General features: G+C 45.3%; 1 protein-coding gene across 3 annotated transcripts in view; it reads right to left on the reverse strand.

Moving 5' to 3' along the window:
* ranbp9 (RAN binding protein 9) overlaps positions 1–9396 on the reverse strand; it is a 95442-nt gene extending 86046 nt beyond the window's left edge. For 2 of the 3 annotated variants that reach the window (XM_078241246.1, XM_078241238.1), the window contains exon 1: positions 8885–9396. In XM_078241246.1, coding sequence (XP_078097372.1) covers positions 8885–9074 — 190 coding nt within the window. In that variant the 5' untranslated portion in view covers positions 9075–9396. Of the gene's footprint in view, positions 1–4348; positions 4392–8884 lie in introns of all 3 variants that reach the window. The other variant, XM_078241253.1, reaches the window with a different exon arrangement.
* Between the last annotated feature and the right edge of the window lie 5344 nt (positions 9397–14740).

The following is a 14740-nucleotide window of genomic DNA, read 5'->3' on the forward strand; positions in this document are numbered from 1 at the left end:
CTATATCATTTTTATAACGTGGCAACCAGATCTCCATGCAGTACCCATCTAACCAAGATTCAGTACAAGTTTAGCAAAATCTCCCTACTTTTCAAGGGTATCCCATAACAAATAAAGCCCAGTGCTTGGTTTGCTTTCACTGCCCTACTAACCTGTGACAACTTTTAGTGATTGGTATATTTGTACTCTTTGTTCCTCCATCCCACCTACACTTGCTCCTTCCAAGTGACCTCTCTGTTCTTCTTACCAAAATGTACCACATTTGTGTGTTGAGCTTCATTTGCCAATCTTTTGTCCATTCTGTGCACGGGATTTTCCAGGTGAGCTTGCCCCAAAACCAGAAAATCCTGCCCAAGGTCAATAGACCTTTCCATAGTCCGCCCCCACCCACTATGATTCCCGTGGCAGACAGGACGGGAAAATTCCCCCCTGCAAATTTAGTGGGTTCACTCCAACTTTGAAGAGGAGTGAACCTTCCTAAGGAAGCTTCATAATCTACTGAATTGTGCAAACATTCGCACACTTCATAATCCAATATTCTTATTTGGAACTTCAAAACGTTCAGCAAATGTGCATTTGTACTTTTATAGTTCAATTTATTATCTGCAAAATAAGTAATTCAAGATTTGTAAAAGGGAGGGAAATAACCAAATAAGATTCTCAGTGCAATTGCAGTTAATAATTTTTTTTTTACAGCTTAACAGGTCTTTTCACTCATGAAGGAAATGTTTAAAACATTGCAAATGTTATACCATAGATTAAAAAAGTGCATAAGGATAAGCCCAGCAACTACAGGTCAGTTAAGCCTTGGCTTTTAGAAATCCTAACCAGGACAAAATTACTAGTCAATTGAACAATTGCAGAAATTGTGTTGAGTTAACAGAATGTTGAAGAGGTACACATGGACTTCCAAAAGGTGTTTAATAAAGTGTCATATAACAGTGTTTAACAAAGTGCTTGCATAACAGTATCAGCAAAGCTGAAGTCTATCAAATAAAAGGGACAGTGATAGCTAGGATACAAATTTGGCTCAGTGACAGCAAACAAAGTAGTAGTGAACTACTTTTTTTGGAGGAAAGCAAGACATGGTGATCTCTAAGGTCATGAACTGTGAAGAAGATAGACTTCAAGAGAATTCAGAGAGGCTGGTGGAATGGGCAGACATGTAGCAGATGAAATTCAATGAAGTCTGAAGTGATATATTTAGATAGGAAGAACAAGAAAAGGCAAAATATAATGAAAAATACAATTCAAAAGGTGATGCAGAAGCTGAGATCCAGAGGAAGTTGTGCACAAATCGTGAAGGTGGCAGGTCAGGCTGAAAAATTGATTAAAACATTGCAATTGTTACACCCTGGATTAAAAAAGTGCACAAGCATAAGCCCAGCAACTACAGGTCAGTTAAACCTTGGCTTTGAGAAATGATAACCAGGACAAAATTACTAGTTGCTTGAACAAATGCAGAAATTGTGTTGAGTTAACAGACAGAGTATTGAGGAGGTACACATGAACTTCCAAAAGGTACAAGGAATTGTGGACTTTATCATTAGAAGCAGAGAATACAAATCAAGGGTTTGCTGAACTTTAATAAAATTCTGGTTCGGCCTCAACTGGAGTAGCGTCCAATTCCAGACATCACATTTCAGAAAGGATGTGAAGGTACTGGAGAGGAAGCAGAAAAGATTTAAGAATGGTTCTAGAGATGAGACTCCAGTTACACAGACAGATTGGCAAGGCTGAGACTGTTCTCCTTAGAGCAGGTTAGAACACATTTGATAGAGGTGTTCAAAATCATGAGGGACCTGGGCAGAGAGAAACTGTTCCCATTGGTGGAAGGGAAGAACTAGAGGACATCAATCTTAAGTGAGTAGCGAAAGAATCAGAGAAAATGCATGATTAAGGTCTGGAATGCTCTGCTCGAGGGTGTGAAGGAGGCAAATTCAAGCACGGTTTTCCAAAGGGAATTGGATAATTATGTGAAGAGAAAAAAAATTGCAGGATTATGGGGAAAAGTGAGGGGGGGGGGGGGGGGGGGGGGGGCAAATGCAAATGGTCTCTTTCTGCATAGTGTGCATTCTGTGATGCTCTCGCGTTTAGCACTGACTGTCTAACATGCCATATGTTAGACAGTAGGCCTATTGGCAGGAAATAAGGCAGGTTTAAGGCCCGAAAATCTTGCTTTCCTCCAGCAATACATGATTGGAAAATTTCTGCAGCAATCTAACAAGATCCTACTTCTCATTCCCAAATGGCTGATTTGAATTCATATCAAAACATAACAGTACCACTTTTAGTTAGAAAATTAGGACAAGTTTAGAAAGGGACACTTGCATAGTCCACTGAGGGAGAGGAGCCCAAAACAACTGCACAATGAAAAGGGACAGCGAGAGATTCTGGGCCTACAGAAGTTGCAGAGGTAAGGGGTAAAGAGCCTTGGGTCACCTAGATAACAAAAGCAGTGGATGTACCAGAATTGGAATCAGAAACATCTTTAGAAGTAAACTTAGCACATAACCACGCCTAGTACAGATTCTAGCACCCCATGGTTTTACCTCTTACCACATTCCCATTCTTTGGAAATGTCTTAGCTTGCAGAGTCACAGAGTGGGGGAAAATTCATGGTTGCTAAAGTGGAGAATTAGCAATTGATACGTAAAAAAGGTTATAATGCCAAGAACCATACATTCAGTTCTTAGAGTAGTGCTACTTACATTTTGTTCTCAGCCCTATCTAGTCTTGCCATTGCCCTCCACCATTACCATCCCCTGCGATAGTCCTGTTTTTTGTTAAAGTGTACTCAACATAACGTAGACAAAGTTTAATACTTAAAGACTAAAGGCCCTAAAAACTTCCTCTAAAATAATATGCTATTTAATGTACAGAGGAAACGTTAATTTTAATAAAATAAAACAAACTATCCAATTTGGGATGAAACAAAATGATCTACATGGTGGAGGTTTGTACAGCTGATTTTACCTTTTCATATACAACAAAATCAAACTATAAAATACCAATAAAATCCTAACAAAACGGTTAAAATACATTCAAAATAATACAAAAAATATCAACTATAAAATGAAATATAATGGAAAATACTGATATTCCCTTCATGGGGGAACCCAGAACTAGGGGGCACAGTTCAAAAAAATAAGGGTCACCCATTTAAGACAGATGAAGAGAAATTTCTTCCATGAGGGTTGTTCATTTTTCAGAGCAAGTGTGATGAGCCAAATGGCCTACTCTTGTGCCTTTTTTATGCTCTTATATAGCATGTACTGGATCATATAAAAACAAAACTATAATCTAACAGTTGATTGTAAGGTCCCCAACCTGAAATGTTAAGCCTGTTCCTTTCTCCACAGATGTTGCCTGACCCGCTGAGTACTGACAGCATTTTCCATTTTTACTTCAGATTCCAGTATCTGCAGTATTTTGCTTTCAAATGTTTCACGCATCAAGTTTAATTATTAGTGTCACAAGTAGGTTTACATGAAGTCACTGTGAATATCCCCTTGTTGCCACACTCCAACGCCTGTTCGGGTACACTGAGGGAGAATTTAGCATAGCGAATGCACCTAACTGGCACATCTTTTGGACTGAGAGAGGAAACTGGAGTACCCGGAGAAAACCCACACAATCATGGGGATAACGTGCAGACTCCACACAGACAGTGACCCAAGCCGAGAATCGAATCCGGGTCCCTGGCGCTGTGAGACAGCTCACTGTGCCGCCCCCTACCTGGTTAGTCTACTGAGACAAATCAACTTGATTCTCTATTAATATCAGCACAAAGCAATGCTAAATGATCTAATGATCCTGTGATTATATATCACATCAACACAACTATAGAGATGCAATACAGCATGGGGGAGAAGATTTTTTATTGCAGCATACCTAATTAAACTTTCCATACATGGTGGTGCAAAAAGATGCATTCTCATTGTATAGTTTTTCATGCATGGTGCAAATAATTTGTCTATTTCCTTCTCACCTCATATCTAACTTCTCTGTGCCATTAAATGAAATGCATCACTTGTTTGATGCAATTCCAAGGGTTGCAGCGTGCTATCTCACAATGCTGCTGCCAGGAGCCCAAAGCATAATACCAATATGGTGATATTAAAATTTCTCAAGATGCTAAACATATGGTAAACCCTGATGCCATATATTTATCATGAAATTTTAAAATATTAGTAGTGACTCAACAATAAACTGTAATATATAAATAAAATTACACAGATTATTCCTCTATCAATAACTTGAAACCAGTGGTTCCAGACAATGCTACAAGTAAAAAAGAACACACACCCCAAACACAAAAACACTTTTTTCAGGACTCCTTTCTTACCTAATGTGCAAGAGGCCCAACCAGACAGGATTCACTGCTAGATCTAGTAATGGAAATGAACCAGAGCAGATAAGAGAATTAAGTGTGGGGGAATATCTAGGCAATAGCGATCAAAACATAAGTTTAAAATAATGATCAAGAAAGACAAAGACCACAGTAATACACGAGGAAAATAAACTGATAGAGGGATGAAAATGGATCTGATGAAGGTAAACCAGAAATAAATGACAAGGGGATTAAATAGCAGTGGGAAATATTTAGAAAAATTGAGAGTTCAGGAGAAATATGTGTTGTTTTTAAAAAATTCAATAATGAAACACTATGGATGAATAAAAAGCTATGGGTTAAGAAAAAGATATACACTAAGTATGTAAACAACAGAGGATTCCAAAAGTGAACTGATAGATTCGGAAAAAGTACATTAAAAAAATTCAGAAAACAAAGTGGACATACAAAATTATACTGTCAAGAGGTAGAAAAATAGGATTCTCAGATACATTAACAAAACAAAATTCAGAGTAAAACCACAGGGGGAAATCTCAGCAAAATGATAGAAAGACTAAATAGTGACTTTGCCTCATTATTTACCAGGGTGATTAAATGCGGATGTCAGAAAAGAACAAACAAAAAGCAATAAAGACATTTAGAATAGAAAATGATGCAAGGGGATGGCGAGGAGATAATTAATAAACTAATCAAACTTAGCAAGAAAAAACCCGTGGTCAATTGGATTGCATTTATTCATGTTTAAAGAAGTTAAGGAAGAAACTGGGGAGGCATTATTACATACATGTATAAAAATTAATTACAAAGGGGAATTATGCCCAAGGAATTTGGTTAGCTAATGTTATGATATTTCATGGAAGGTGAGACATCATATTCAAGGAGCTATATATAGATCAGTTGGCTGAATGTCAGCGGTAGGAAAGATCAGGGAATCTTTACTCAAAAGGTTTAACTGAAAAACATCTACAAGCTGAAAATATAAAAATAGTCAGCACAGATTTCAAATGGGAAGGAGATACCTGACCAACCTTATTGAATTCTTTGAAGTAGTAACAGCAAGAGTCGACAAGGATAATACAGTAGATGGAATATATTCGGATTTTCAAAAGATCTTTGATAAAGTGCTGCAAGAGTAACCTCATGACTTAGGTCAGAGCGTGTGAAGAGCTAGGTAGTAGATGGATATAGCGAGCTGACTCCAAAACAAAATCAAGTAGGAGTCAAGGGTAGCTACATAAACTGGCAAAAGGTGAGAAATGGTGTTCCAGAAATAGCAAGTGAATGAATAATTGGATAATCTGTTTTGGTGGTTAATTAAGGAAGAACTGTTAGCCTGGATATCATTCCTGCCTCAACCAATAACACCTTCAATGAATATACATTCCTCCAGCTATAGGATTAAAAGACAATTGCTAGAAACATTCAGTAGTTCAGGCAGCATCAAGCAAGTTAACATTTCAGGTACACACCCCTTGTGCAGAGAAAGGGCACACACCTAAAAACTTCACTCATCCAATGCCTGAAACCTCAACTCATCTGAGCTCTATTATGCTACCTGACCCGAAACAGAAAATGCTGGAAACAGATCAGCATCTGCAGTTTTTTGCCAGATTTACAGAAAACAAGCCTTACTTGATAATGTTTTACCCAAATTGATGCTTTGATTAGTATGTTGTAACAACAAAATCAACTTGGTTTCGGTTGATGAACCTCATAACCAAGTCAACAAATTAAGAATTTAAACCTCATCCCAGGACACTTCAGTACGTGCCTTAAAAGAGGTCCTGCATTTTGAATGAAACCAAGATTCTATCTTGTTCCAATGGTTAAGGTAGAAGTTAAAGATCTCATGGTACTATTTGTAGATGAGTAGATTCACCTAGACTGCAATACCAGAGTGATGGGTTGAGCAAAATCCAATTTATCTTTAGAATTTCATTACAAGAAATTTAATTAAGTTCTGTTATAGCAATGCACAAACACTTGTCATTACCTAGCAATGAATCTCAATAGGATCATAAGATTCCTACAACATCAAGATGGGACAATGTTAAGACCTTTTTTAAAAAAGGATTACCGTGGACTGGTCTCTGAGACACAATAGATACAATACTCTATTCACTAAATAATTTACTTGATAAACAACTGCAGTTGTGCTTTGGTGTCATTATGCAGAATGGAACATTTTGCGTTCAAGTGACATCATTGAGTACCGATACCTCAAATGAAAAGCACAGATAATATTACGCTGACATCCGAGTCCGGGAGGAGGGGGGGGGCGGCGGCGAACTAAAAGAGATATTTGTAAAATAAATCTCAATACCAGCTGATGTTTTGGTAGAATATATGAAGCAAATCGCAACATTAAGATTGATTTGATAAGATGGCAGACAAAATGTAAATAATACATGTCCACCAAAAAAAAAAATCAGGCAGTGGATCCAAATCATTTTCTGTTTTGATTTGGTATGAAAACAACTCCATTAAATTTTTCATCCTTGCCTAAATTCATACTATACAATGAAATAAAATTGACAAAGTCAAATTGTTAACAAATGAGGTACCATATAAAGTCACCCAGGATTCACACACAAAATACATCATGAATCTTGGTCAAAAAAGTTAACTATGATTAGATTTTTAGTACACTTAAGAAAATTTGAGAGCTGCTGTCAGTTTCAGGTTTACATTTAAATGGGGCCATTTTAAAAACAATGAACAAAAATTATCCAAAACCATAGCTCTATGATTCTTGATTCCAAGTCAGTTAATCCCTTTTATATGCATGACTGCTAGGACATTCAGATCAATGCAAGTCCAAAGTTGTCAAAACAGAAAAGAATTGTACATAAAGAGTAATACATTGGTTACCATGTTTATGCCGATATTGGTGCCTTTTATATTGTTTGGAGACATATACACAGCTATGAAACTAATTATAGAATCCTTACAGTGCATAAGGGGGCCATTTGGCCCATCGAACCTGCAGCAACAACAGGGGCGGCACGGTGGCACACTGCCTCACAACGCCAGGGACCCGGGTTTGATTCCCAGCTTGGGTCACTGTCTGTGTGGAGTTTGCACGTTCTCTCCATGTCTGCGTGGGCTTCCTCCGGGTGCTCTGGTTTCCTCCCACAGTCCAAAAATGTGCGGGGTTGGTGGATCGGATATGCTAAACTGTCCCTAAGTGTCAGGGGGATTAGCTAGGGTAAATGCACGGAGTTATGGGAAGAGGGCCTGGGTGGGATTGTGGTCACTGCAGACTTGATGGACTGAATGGCCTCCTTCTGTACTGTATGATTCTATGATTCAGTCCCACCCAGGCCCTATCCCCTTAACCGCATGTATTTACCCCCGCTAGACCTCTGGCACAAAAGGGCAATTTAGCATGGCCAATTAACCTAATATTTATAAATAATATAGCTCTGCCCTTTTTCTTCTCCTCAATGTTCAACCTACCAATTCCTTATGAGTTTTCACTGTAAGATTATAGAATTCAGTGAGGTTGTTTACTGAAGATCACTAAGAGCTCAGTCCACTTGCCCAAACCCATCTTACTCGGGATACAAACAGATCAGTCATTCATTCTATTCAGACTGAATTGATAGCCAGATCATTCTTCTCTTGACCTCACCCTCTGCCTCAAAGATGAGAACGGTTGTACTGTAACTCATTACAGCACCCGATTCCAAATTAACTGTCAAATGTTGATCTACTCTCACTTCCATGTCTCTGACTGGAGTTTAAAAGCCTTCATTTGGTTTACTTTTTAAAAAAAAAACTAAGGCTGTCAATTGTTCATATATCTTCTTACACGTCACTGACATTTGCAGAATCATTCATTTGCCACAGGCTTGATTCACCATCATGTGTTTGCTTTAAAAGTTTGCCAATTTGAATAACTATTGAGAATATATAAATGGCATATTCCCCAATCATTTAGTAGTTAGGGTCATTTTCATACCTCTCACAATGATCTTTTGTGCAACTAACTTGTTTCCTACCTTTATGCAGTGAATTTTAATGTTAGTGGAAGACACGTTTAGGTTCAGGTCATTTTTTCCTACGAATTGCCTCTTGAACACCCCACCTAGGTTTGAAGTATTTGAACTGTACTCAATTCTGTTGATAGTGTTCGACAAATAACCTGAGCAGGTTATGGCACCTATTATTTACGGTCATGGTGTCCAGGGCCCGTTTCTCTGCCACCCCCACACCCATTTCCTTATTGTGTACGGAAGTCTGGAGGAGTGAGCTGTTGTGTACAAGTCTCGGCCTGTACCTAGCTCGGTGGCTGCAGTGAGTTCTGGCACTCGCCTTACTGCGGACAGTTGTGTGAGAGGCCTGGCTCCTATGTAGATATTGCTGCGGTTCGGCTGTCTTTCTACCTGTTGCTATGCAGGGCCAGGAGCCTGCCTGGCAGCCGGTGTCCATCAGCTCAGGTTGCCATCCCCCCCCCCCGCTTCGCCCTCTAACTGGGCTCAGTAACAGTGTCAGGCCGCCCCTGGGTGCCAGGCCCCATCCGCTCACCTTTGTAATGGACCCGCAGGTTGTTCTGAGACAGGCCGATGTAGCTGTACTTGTCCTTTGGGCTCCAGCACCTCGGCAGCGGTGTCTCCTGCTCATTGACAGCCGGGTAGAGGCGCTTGAAGCGCTCGCTCAGCTCCTTCTCCTGGAGGTTGAGGGCCGACTCTCCGGGCGCCGCCGACAATCCAGCCATGGGTGCGGAGCTGTGCGGGATGGGAAAGGCCGAGCCCGGAGCCTGGGCTCTGGGTAGATGCGTTAAACGGGCCGGGCCTGACTGACTTAAGCCGCTCCGAATTGGGCCCCGAGTCCCGGATGAGGCGGCCGGCCCCCCCTCCACCGGACCGCACCTTATGTACCCGCGGGCTCACTCACTCAGAGCCGGCCTGCCTGCCTGCCTGCCTCCCTCCCCAGCCCAGCCCGGCTGCTGCTGCTGCATCCGAACCTCTCCACCGCCTCTCTCCCTCACTGACAGGCCGCCGCTACCCTCCCACTCCTCATTGGCTGCCAACGCGGCCGGGGGGCGGAGCCAGGGGCAATAGATAGGGTGTCAGGGAGCGGGCAGGGGTGGGGGCAATGGATAGAGGTCAGCGAGTAGGCAGGGTCTGGGGGCAATAGATAAGGGGTCAGGGAATGGGCAGGGTCTGGGGGCAATGGATAGAGGTCAGCGAGTAGGCAGGGTCTGGGGGCAATAGATAAGGGGTCAGGGAATGGGCAGGGTCTGGGGGCAATAGATAAGGGGTCAGCAAGTAGGCAGGGTCTGGGGGCAATAGATAAGGGGTCAGGGAATGGGCAGGGTCTGGGGGCAATAGATAGGGGGTCAGGGAATGGGCAGGGTCTGGGGGCAATAGATAAGGGGTCAGGGAATGGGCAGGGTCTGGGGGCAATAGATAGGGGGTCAGGGAATGGGCAGGGTCTGGGGGCAATAGATAAGGGGTCAGGGAATGGGCAGGGTCTGGGGGCAATAGATAGGGGGTCCGGGAGTGGATAACTGGGGCAATAGGGGATCAGGGAGGGGGCAATAGATAGGGGGTCAGGGAGTGGGCAGAGGCGGGGGGTAAAAGATAGGGGGTCAGGGAGTGAGCAGAGGCGGGGGGTAATAGATAGGGGGTCAGGGAGTGGGCAGAGGCTGGGGGTAATAGATAGGGGGTCAGGGAGTGGACAGCTGGGGCAATAGATAGGGGTTAGGGAGTGGGCTGGGGGTAATAGATAGGGGGTCAGGGAGTGGGCTGGGGTTAGTAGATCGGGGGTCAGGGAGTGGGCGGGGGCTGGGGGAAATAGATAGGTGGTCCGGGAGTGGATGACTGGGGTAATAGGGGGTCAGGGAGTGGACAGCTGGGGCAATAGATAGGGGTCAGGGAGTGGGCTGGGGGTAATAGATAGGGGGTCCAGGAGTGGATGACTGGGGCAATAGATAGGGGGTTAGGGAGTGGGCAGGGGCTGGGGGTAATAGATAGGGGTTCAGGGAGTGGGCAGGGGCTGGGGGTAATAGATAGGGGGTTAGGGAGTGGGCAGGGGCTGGGGGTAATAGATAGGGGGTTAGGGAGTGGGCAGGGGCTTGGGGTAATAGGGAGTGGGCAGGGGGTAATAGATAGGGAGTTAGGGAGTGGGCAGGGGCTGGGGGTAATAGATAGGGGTTCAGGGAGTGGGCAGGGGCTGGGGGTAATAGATAGGGGGTTAGGGAGTGGGCAGGGGCTTGGGGTAATAGGGAGTGGGCAGGGGGTAATAGATAGGGGGTTAGGGAGTGGGCAGGGGCTGGGGGTAATAGATAGAGGGTCAGGGAGTGGCCAGGAGCTGGTGCAATAGACAGGGGGTCAGGGAGTGGGCAGGGTCTGGGGACAATAGATAGGGGGTCAGGGAGTGGGCAAGGACTAGCAATAGATAGAGGGGTCAGTGTGGGCAGCGGCTGGGGGCAATAGATAGGGGGTCAGGGAGTGGGCAGGAGCTGGGGCAATAGATAGGGGGTCAGGGAATGGGCAGGGTCTGGGGGCAATAGATAGAGGGTCTGGGAGTGGATGACTGGGGCAATAGACAGGTGATCAGGGAGGGGGCAATAGATAGGGGTTCAGGGAGTGGGCAGGGGCTAGGGATAATAGATAGGGGGTCAGGGAGTGGACTGCTGGGGCAATAGATAGGGGTCAGGGAGTGGGCTGGGGTAATAGTTAGGGGGTCAGGGAGTGGGCAGCGGCTGGGGGTAATAGATAGGGGGCCAGGGAGTGGGCAGCGGCTGGGGGTAATAGGGGGTCAGGGAGTGGGTTGAGGGTAATAGATAGGGTGTCAAGGACTGGGCGGGGGGGTAATAGATAGGGGGTCAGGGAATGGGCAAAGACTGGGGGCAATAGATAGGGGCTTGGAATGAACAGGAGGCAATAGATAGGGGTCAGGGAGTGGGTAGGAGCTGGGGACAATAGATGGGGTCAGAGTGTGGGCAGGGGCTGGGGGCATAGCTTGGGGGTCAGGGAGTGGGCAGGGGGCAATAGAGGGTCAGGGCAGGGGCAATAGAGGATCAGGGAGTGGACAGGGGGCAGGCAATAAATAGATAGGGGTCAGAGAGTGGGCCGGGGGCAATAGATAGGGGATCAGGGAGTGGGCAGCAGGGGGCAATAGATAGGGGGTCAGGGAGTGGGCAGGGGATGGGGCAATAGAAAGGAGCTTGGAGTGGGCAAGGGGCAATAGATAGGGGCCAGGGAGTGGGCAGGAGCTGGGGAAAGTAGATGGAGGTCAGAATGTGGGCAGGGGCTGGGGGCATTAGATAGGGGGTCAGGGAATATATAGGAGATGGAGGGCAATGGATGGGGGGTCAGGGAGTGGGCAAGGTCTGGGGGCAATAAGTAGGGGTCAGGGATTGGGCAAGAGGCAATAGAAGGTCAGGGAGTGGGCGGTGGCAGGCAATAAATAGATATGTCAGAGAGTGGGCTGGGGGCAATAGGTAGGGGGTCAAGGAGTGGGCAGGACTGGGGGCAATAGATCAGTGGTCAGGGACTGGGCTCAATAGATAGGGCATCAAGGAATGGTCAGGGAGTGGGTTGGGGCAATAGATCAGCAATCAGTGAGTGGATGGGGCAGTAGATGGAGGTGAGGGCAGGATGCAATAGACAGAGGGTCAGGGAATGTGCAGGAGCAGGGGGAAATAGATAGGTGGTCAGTGAATGAGCAAGGATGGGGGCAATAGATGGAGTGGGCAGGGGGCAAAATAGGCGGTCAGGGTATGGCAGGGGTAGGTGGCGGTAAATAGGGGGTCAGAGTGGGCAGGGGCTGGGGCAATTGATAGGGGGTGTGGGAGTGGGGTGGGGCAATAGACGCGGTCAGCGAGTGGGCAAGGGACTGGGGGCAATAGGGGGGTCGGAGTGGGAAGGGGTTAGGAGGAATTAATAGGTGGTCAGGGATTGGGTGGGGCTGGGTGCAATAGATAGGGGTCAGAGAGTTGTCTGGGGTCAATAGATAGGGGATCAGGGAGTGGGGAAGGGCTATGGGCAAGAAATGGGATCAGAGAGTGAGATGATGGTCCGAGTGGGCTCAAGGCGATAGGGGGTCAGAGAGTGGTCTGGGGGCAATAGATAGGGAGTGGGGAGGGGTAAGGGCAATTGATGGGGGGGTGGTCAGGGAGCGGGCGGGGCTGGGTGCAATAGATAGGGAGTCAGGGAGTGGAGAGGGGTTAGGGGCAATTGATAGGGAGTCAGGGAGTGGGCAGGGGTTAGGTGCAATCGATAGGGGATTAGTGTGTGGTGAGGGGAGGTGCTGCGGCAATACATTCAGGGTCAGGGAGTGGGGCTGTGGATGGCTGGAGAGGGGGAGGAGCTGACAGTGAATACTCAGTAGATCAGACAACATCTGTGGAGAGAAACATAGGTTAATTTCAGGTGAAAAATGACCCCTAATCCAAATTAAGGGAAGACAGAAATGAATAGGCACTGAGCAATGAAAGAGGAAGAACAAAAAGGAAATTCTGTGATACCAGCAGAGAAGGGGAGATTAAATAAAAGGTTTCACAACAATGGATAAAGAAATAAAAAAACATCCAGATGAAATGGCTGACGAATGGCAGATGGAGTTTAATTTAGACAAATGCAAGGTGATGCATTTTGGTAGATTGACCCAGGGCAGGACTTACTCAGTTAATGGTAGGGCGTTGGGGAGAGTTACAGAACAAAGAGATCTGGGGGTGCATGTTCATAGCTCCTTGAAAGTGGAGTCACAGGTGGACAAGGTGGTGAAGAAGGCATTTGGCATACTTTGTTTCATCGGTCAGAACATTGAATACAGGAGTTGGGACGTCTTGTTGAAGTTGTACAAGACATTGGTAAGGCCACACTTGGAATACTGTGTGCAATTCTGGTCACCCTATTATAGAAAATACATTATTAAACTAGAAAGAGTGCAGAAAAGATTTACTAGGATGCAAACCGGGACTTGATAGACTGAGTTATAAGGAGAGGCTGAATAGGCTGGGACTTTTTTCTCTGGAGCGTAGGAGGCTGAGGGGTGACCTCATAGAGGTCTATAAAATAATGAGCGGCATAGACAAGGTAGATAGTCAATATCTTTTCCCAAAGGTAAGGGAGTCTAAAACTAGGGGGCATAGGTTTAAGGTGAGAGGGGAGAGATACAAAAGTGTCCAGATGGGCAATTTTTTCACACAGAGGGTGGTGAACATAGAACATAGAACAGTACAGCACAGTACAGGCCCTTCGGCCCTCGATGTTGTGCCGAGCTTTGTCCGAAACGAAGATCAAGCTGTCCCACTCCCTATCATTCTGGTGTGCTCCATGTGCCTATCTAATAACCGCTTGAAAGTTCCTAAAGTGTCCGACTCCACTATCACAGCAGGCAGTCCATTCCAGACCCCAACCACTCTCTCAGTAAAGAACCTACCTCGGACATCCCTCCTATATCTGCCACCATGAACCTTATAGTTATGCCCCCGAGTAACAGCTATATTCACCCGAGGAAATAGTCTCTGAACGTCCGCTCTATCTATCCCCCTCATCATCTTATAAACCTCTATTAAGTCGCCTCTCATCCTCCTCCGCTCTAAAGAGAAAAGCCGTAGCTCCCTCAACCTTTCTTCATAAGACCTACCCTCCAAACCAGGCAGCATCCTGGTAAACCTCCTCTGCACTCTCTCCAATGCTTCCACATCCTTCTTATAGTGAGGTGACCAGAACTGCACACAATATTCCAAATGTGGTCTCACCAAGGTCCTGTACAGTTGCAGCATAACCCAACGGCTCTTAAACTCAAACCCCCTATTAATAAACGCTAACACTCCATAGGCCTTCACGGCTCTATCCACTTGAGTGGCAACCTTCAGAGATTGTGGGTATGAACCCCAAGATCTCTCTGTTCCTCCACATTCCTCAGAACCCTGCCGTTGACCCTGTAATTCGCATTCAAATTTGTCCTACCAAAATAAATCACCTCGCACTTATCAGTGTTAAACTCCATCTGCCATTTTTCGGCCCAGCTCTGCATCTTATCAATGTCTCTTTGCAGCCTACAACAGCCCTCCACCTCATCCACTACTCCATCAATCTTGGTGTCATCAGCAAATTTACTGACCCACCCTTCAGTCCCCTCCTCCAAGTCATTGATAAAAATCACAAATAGCAGAGGACCCAGCACTGATCCCTGTGGTACACCGCTGGTAACTGGTCTCCAGTCTGAAAATTTTCCATCCACCACCACCCTCTGTCTTCTGTGAGATACAGTAAGAGTTTTAACAACACCAGGTTAAAGTCCAACAGGTTTATTTGGTGGACTTTAACCTGGTGTTGTTAAAACTCTTACTGTGTTTACCCCAAACCAACGCCAGCATCTCCACTTCTATGAGATAGCCAGTTACTTATCCAATCGGCCAAATTT

The sequence above is a fragment of the Mustelus asterias genome, chromosome 2 (genome assembly GCF_964213995.1).
Source record: "Mustelus asterias chromosome 2, sMusAst1.hap1.1, whole genome shotgun sequence".
Classification (NCBI taxonomy): domain Eukaryota; kingdom Metazoa; phylum Chordata; class Chondrichthyes; order Carcharhiniformes; family Triakidae; genus Mustelus; species Mustelus asterias.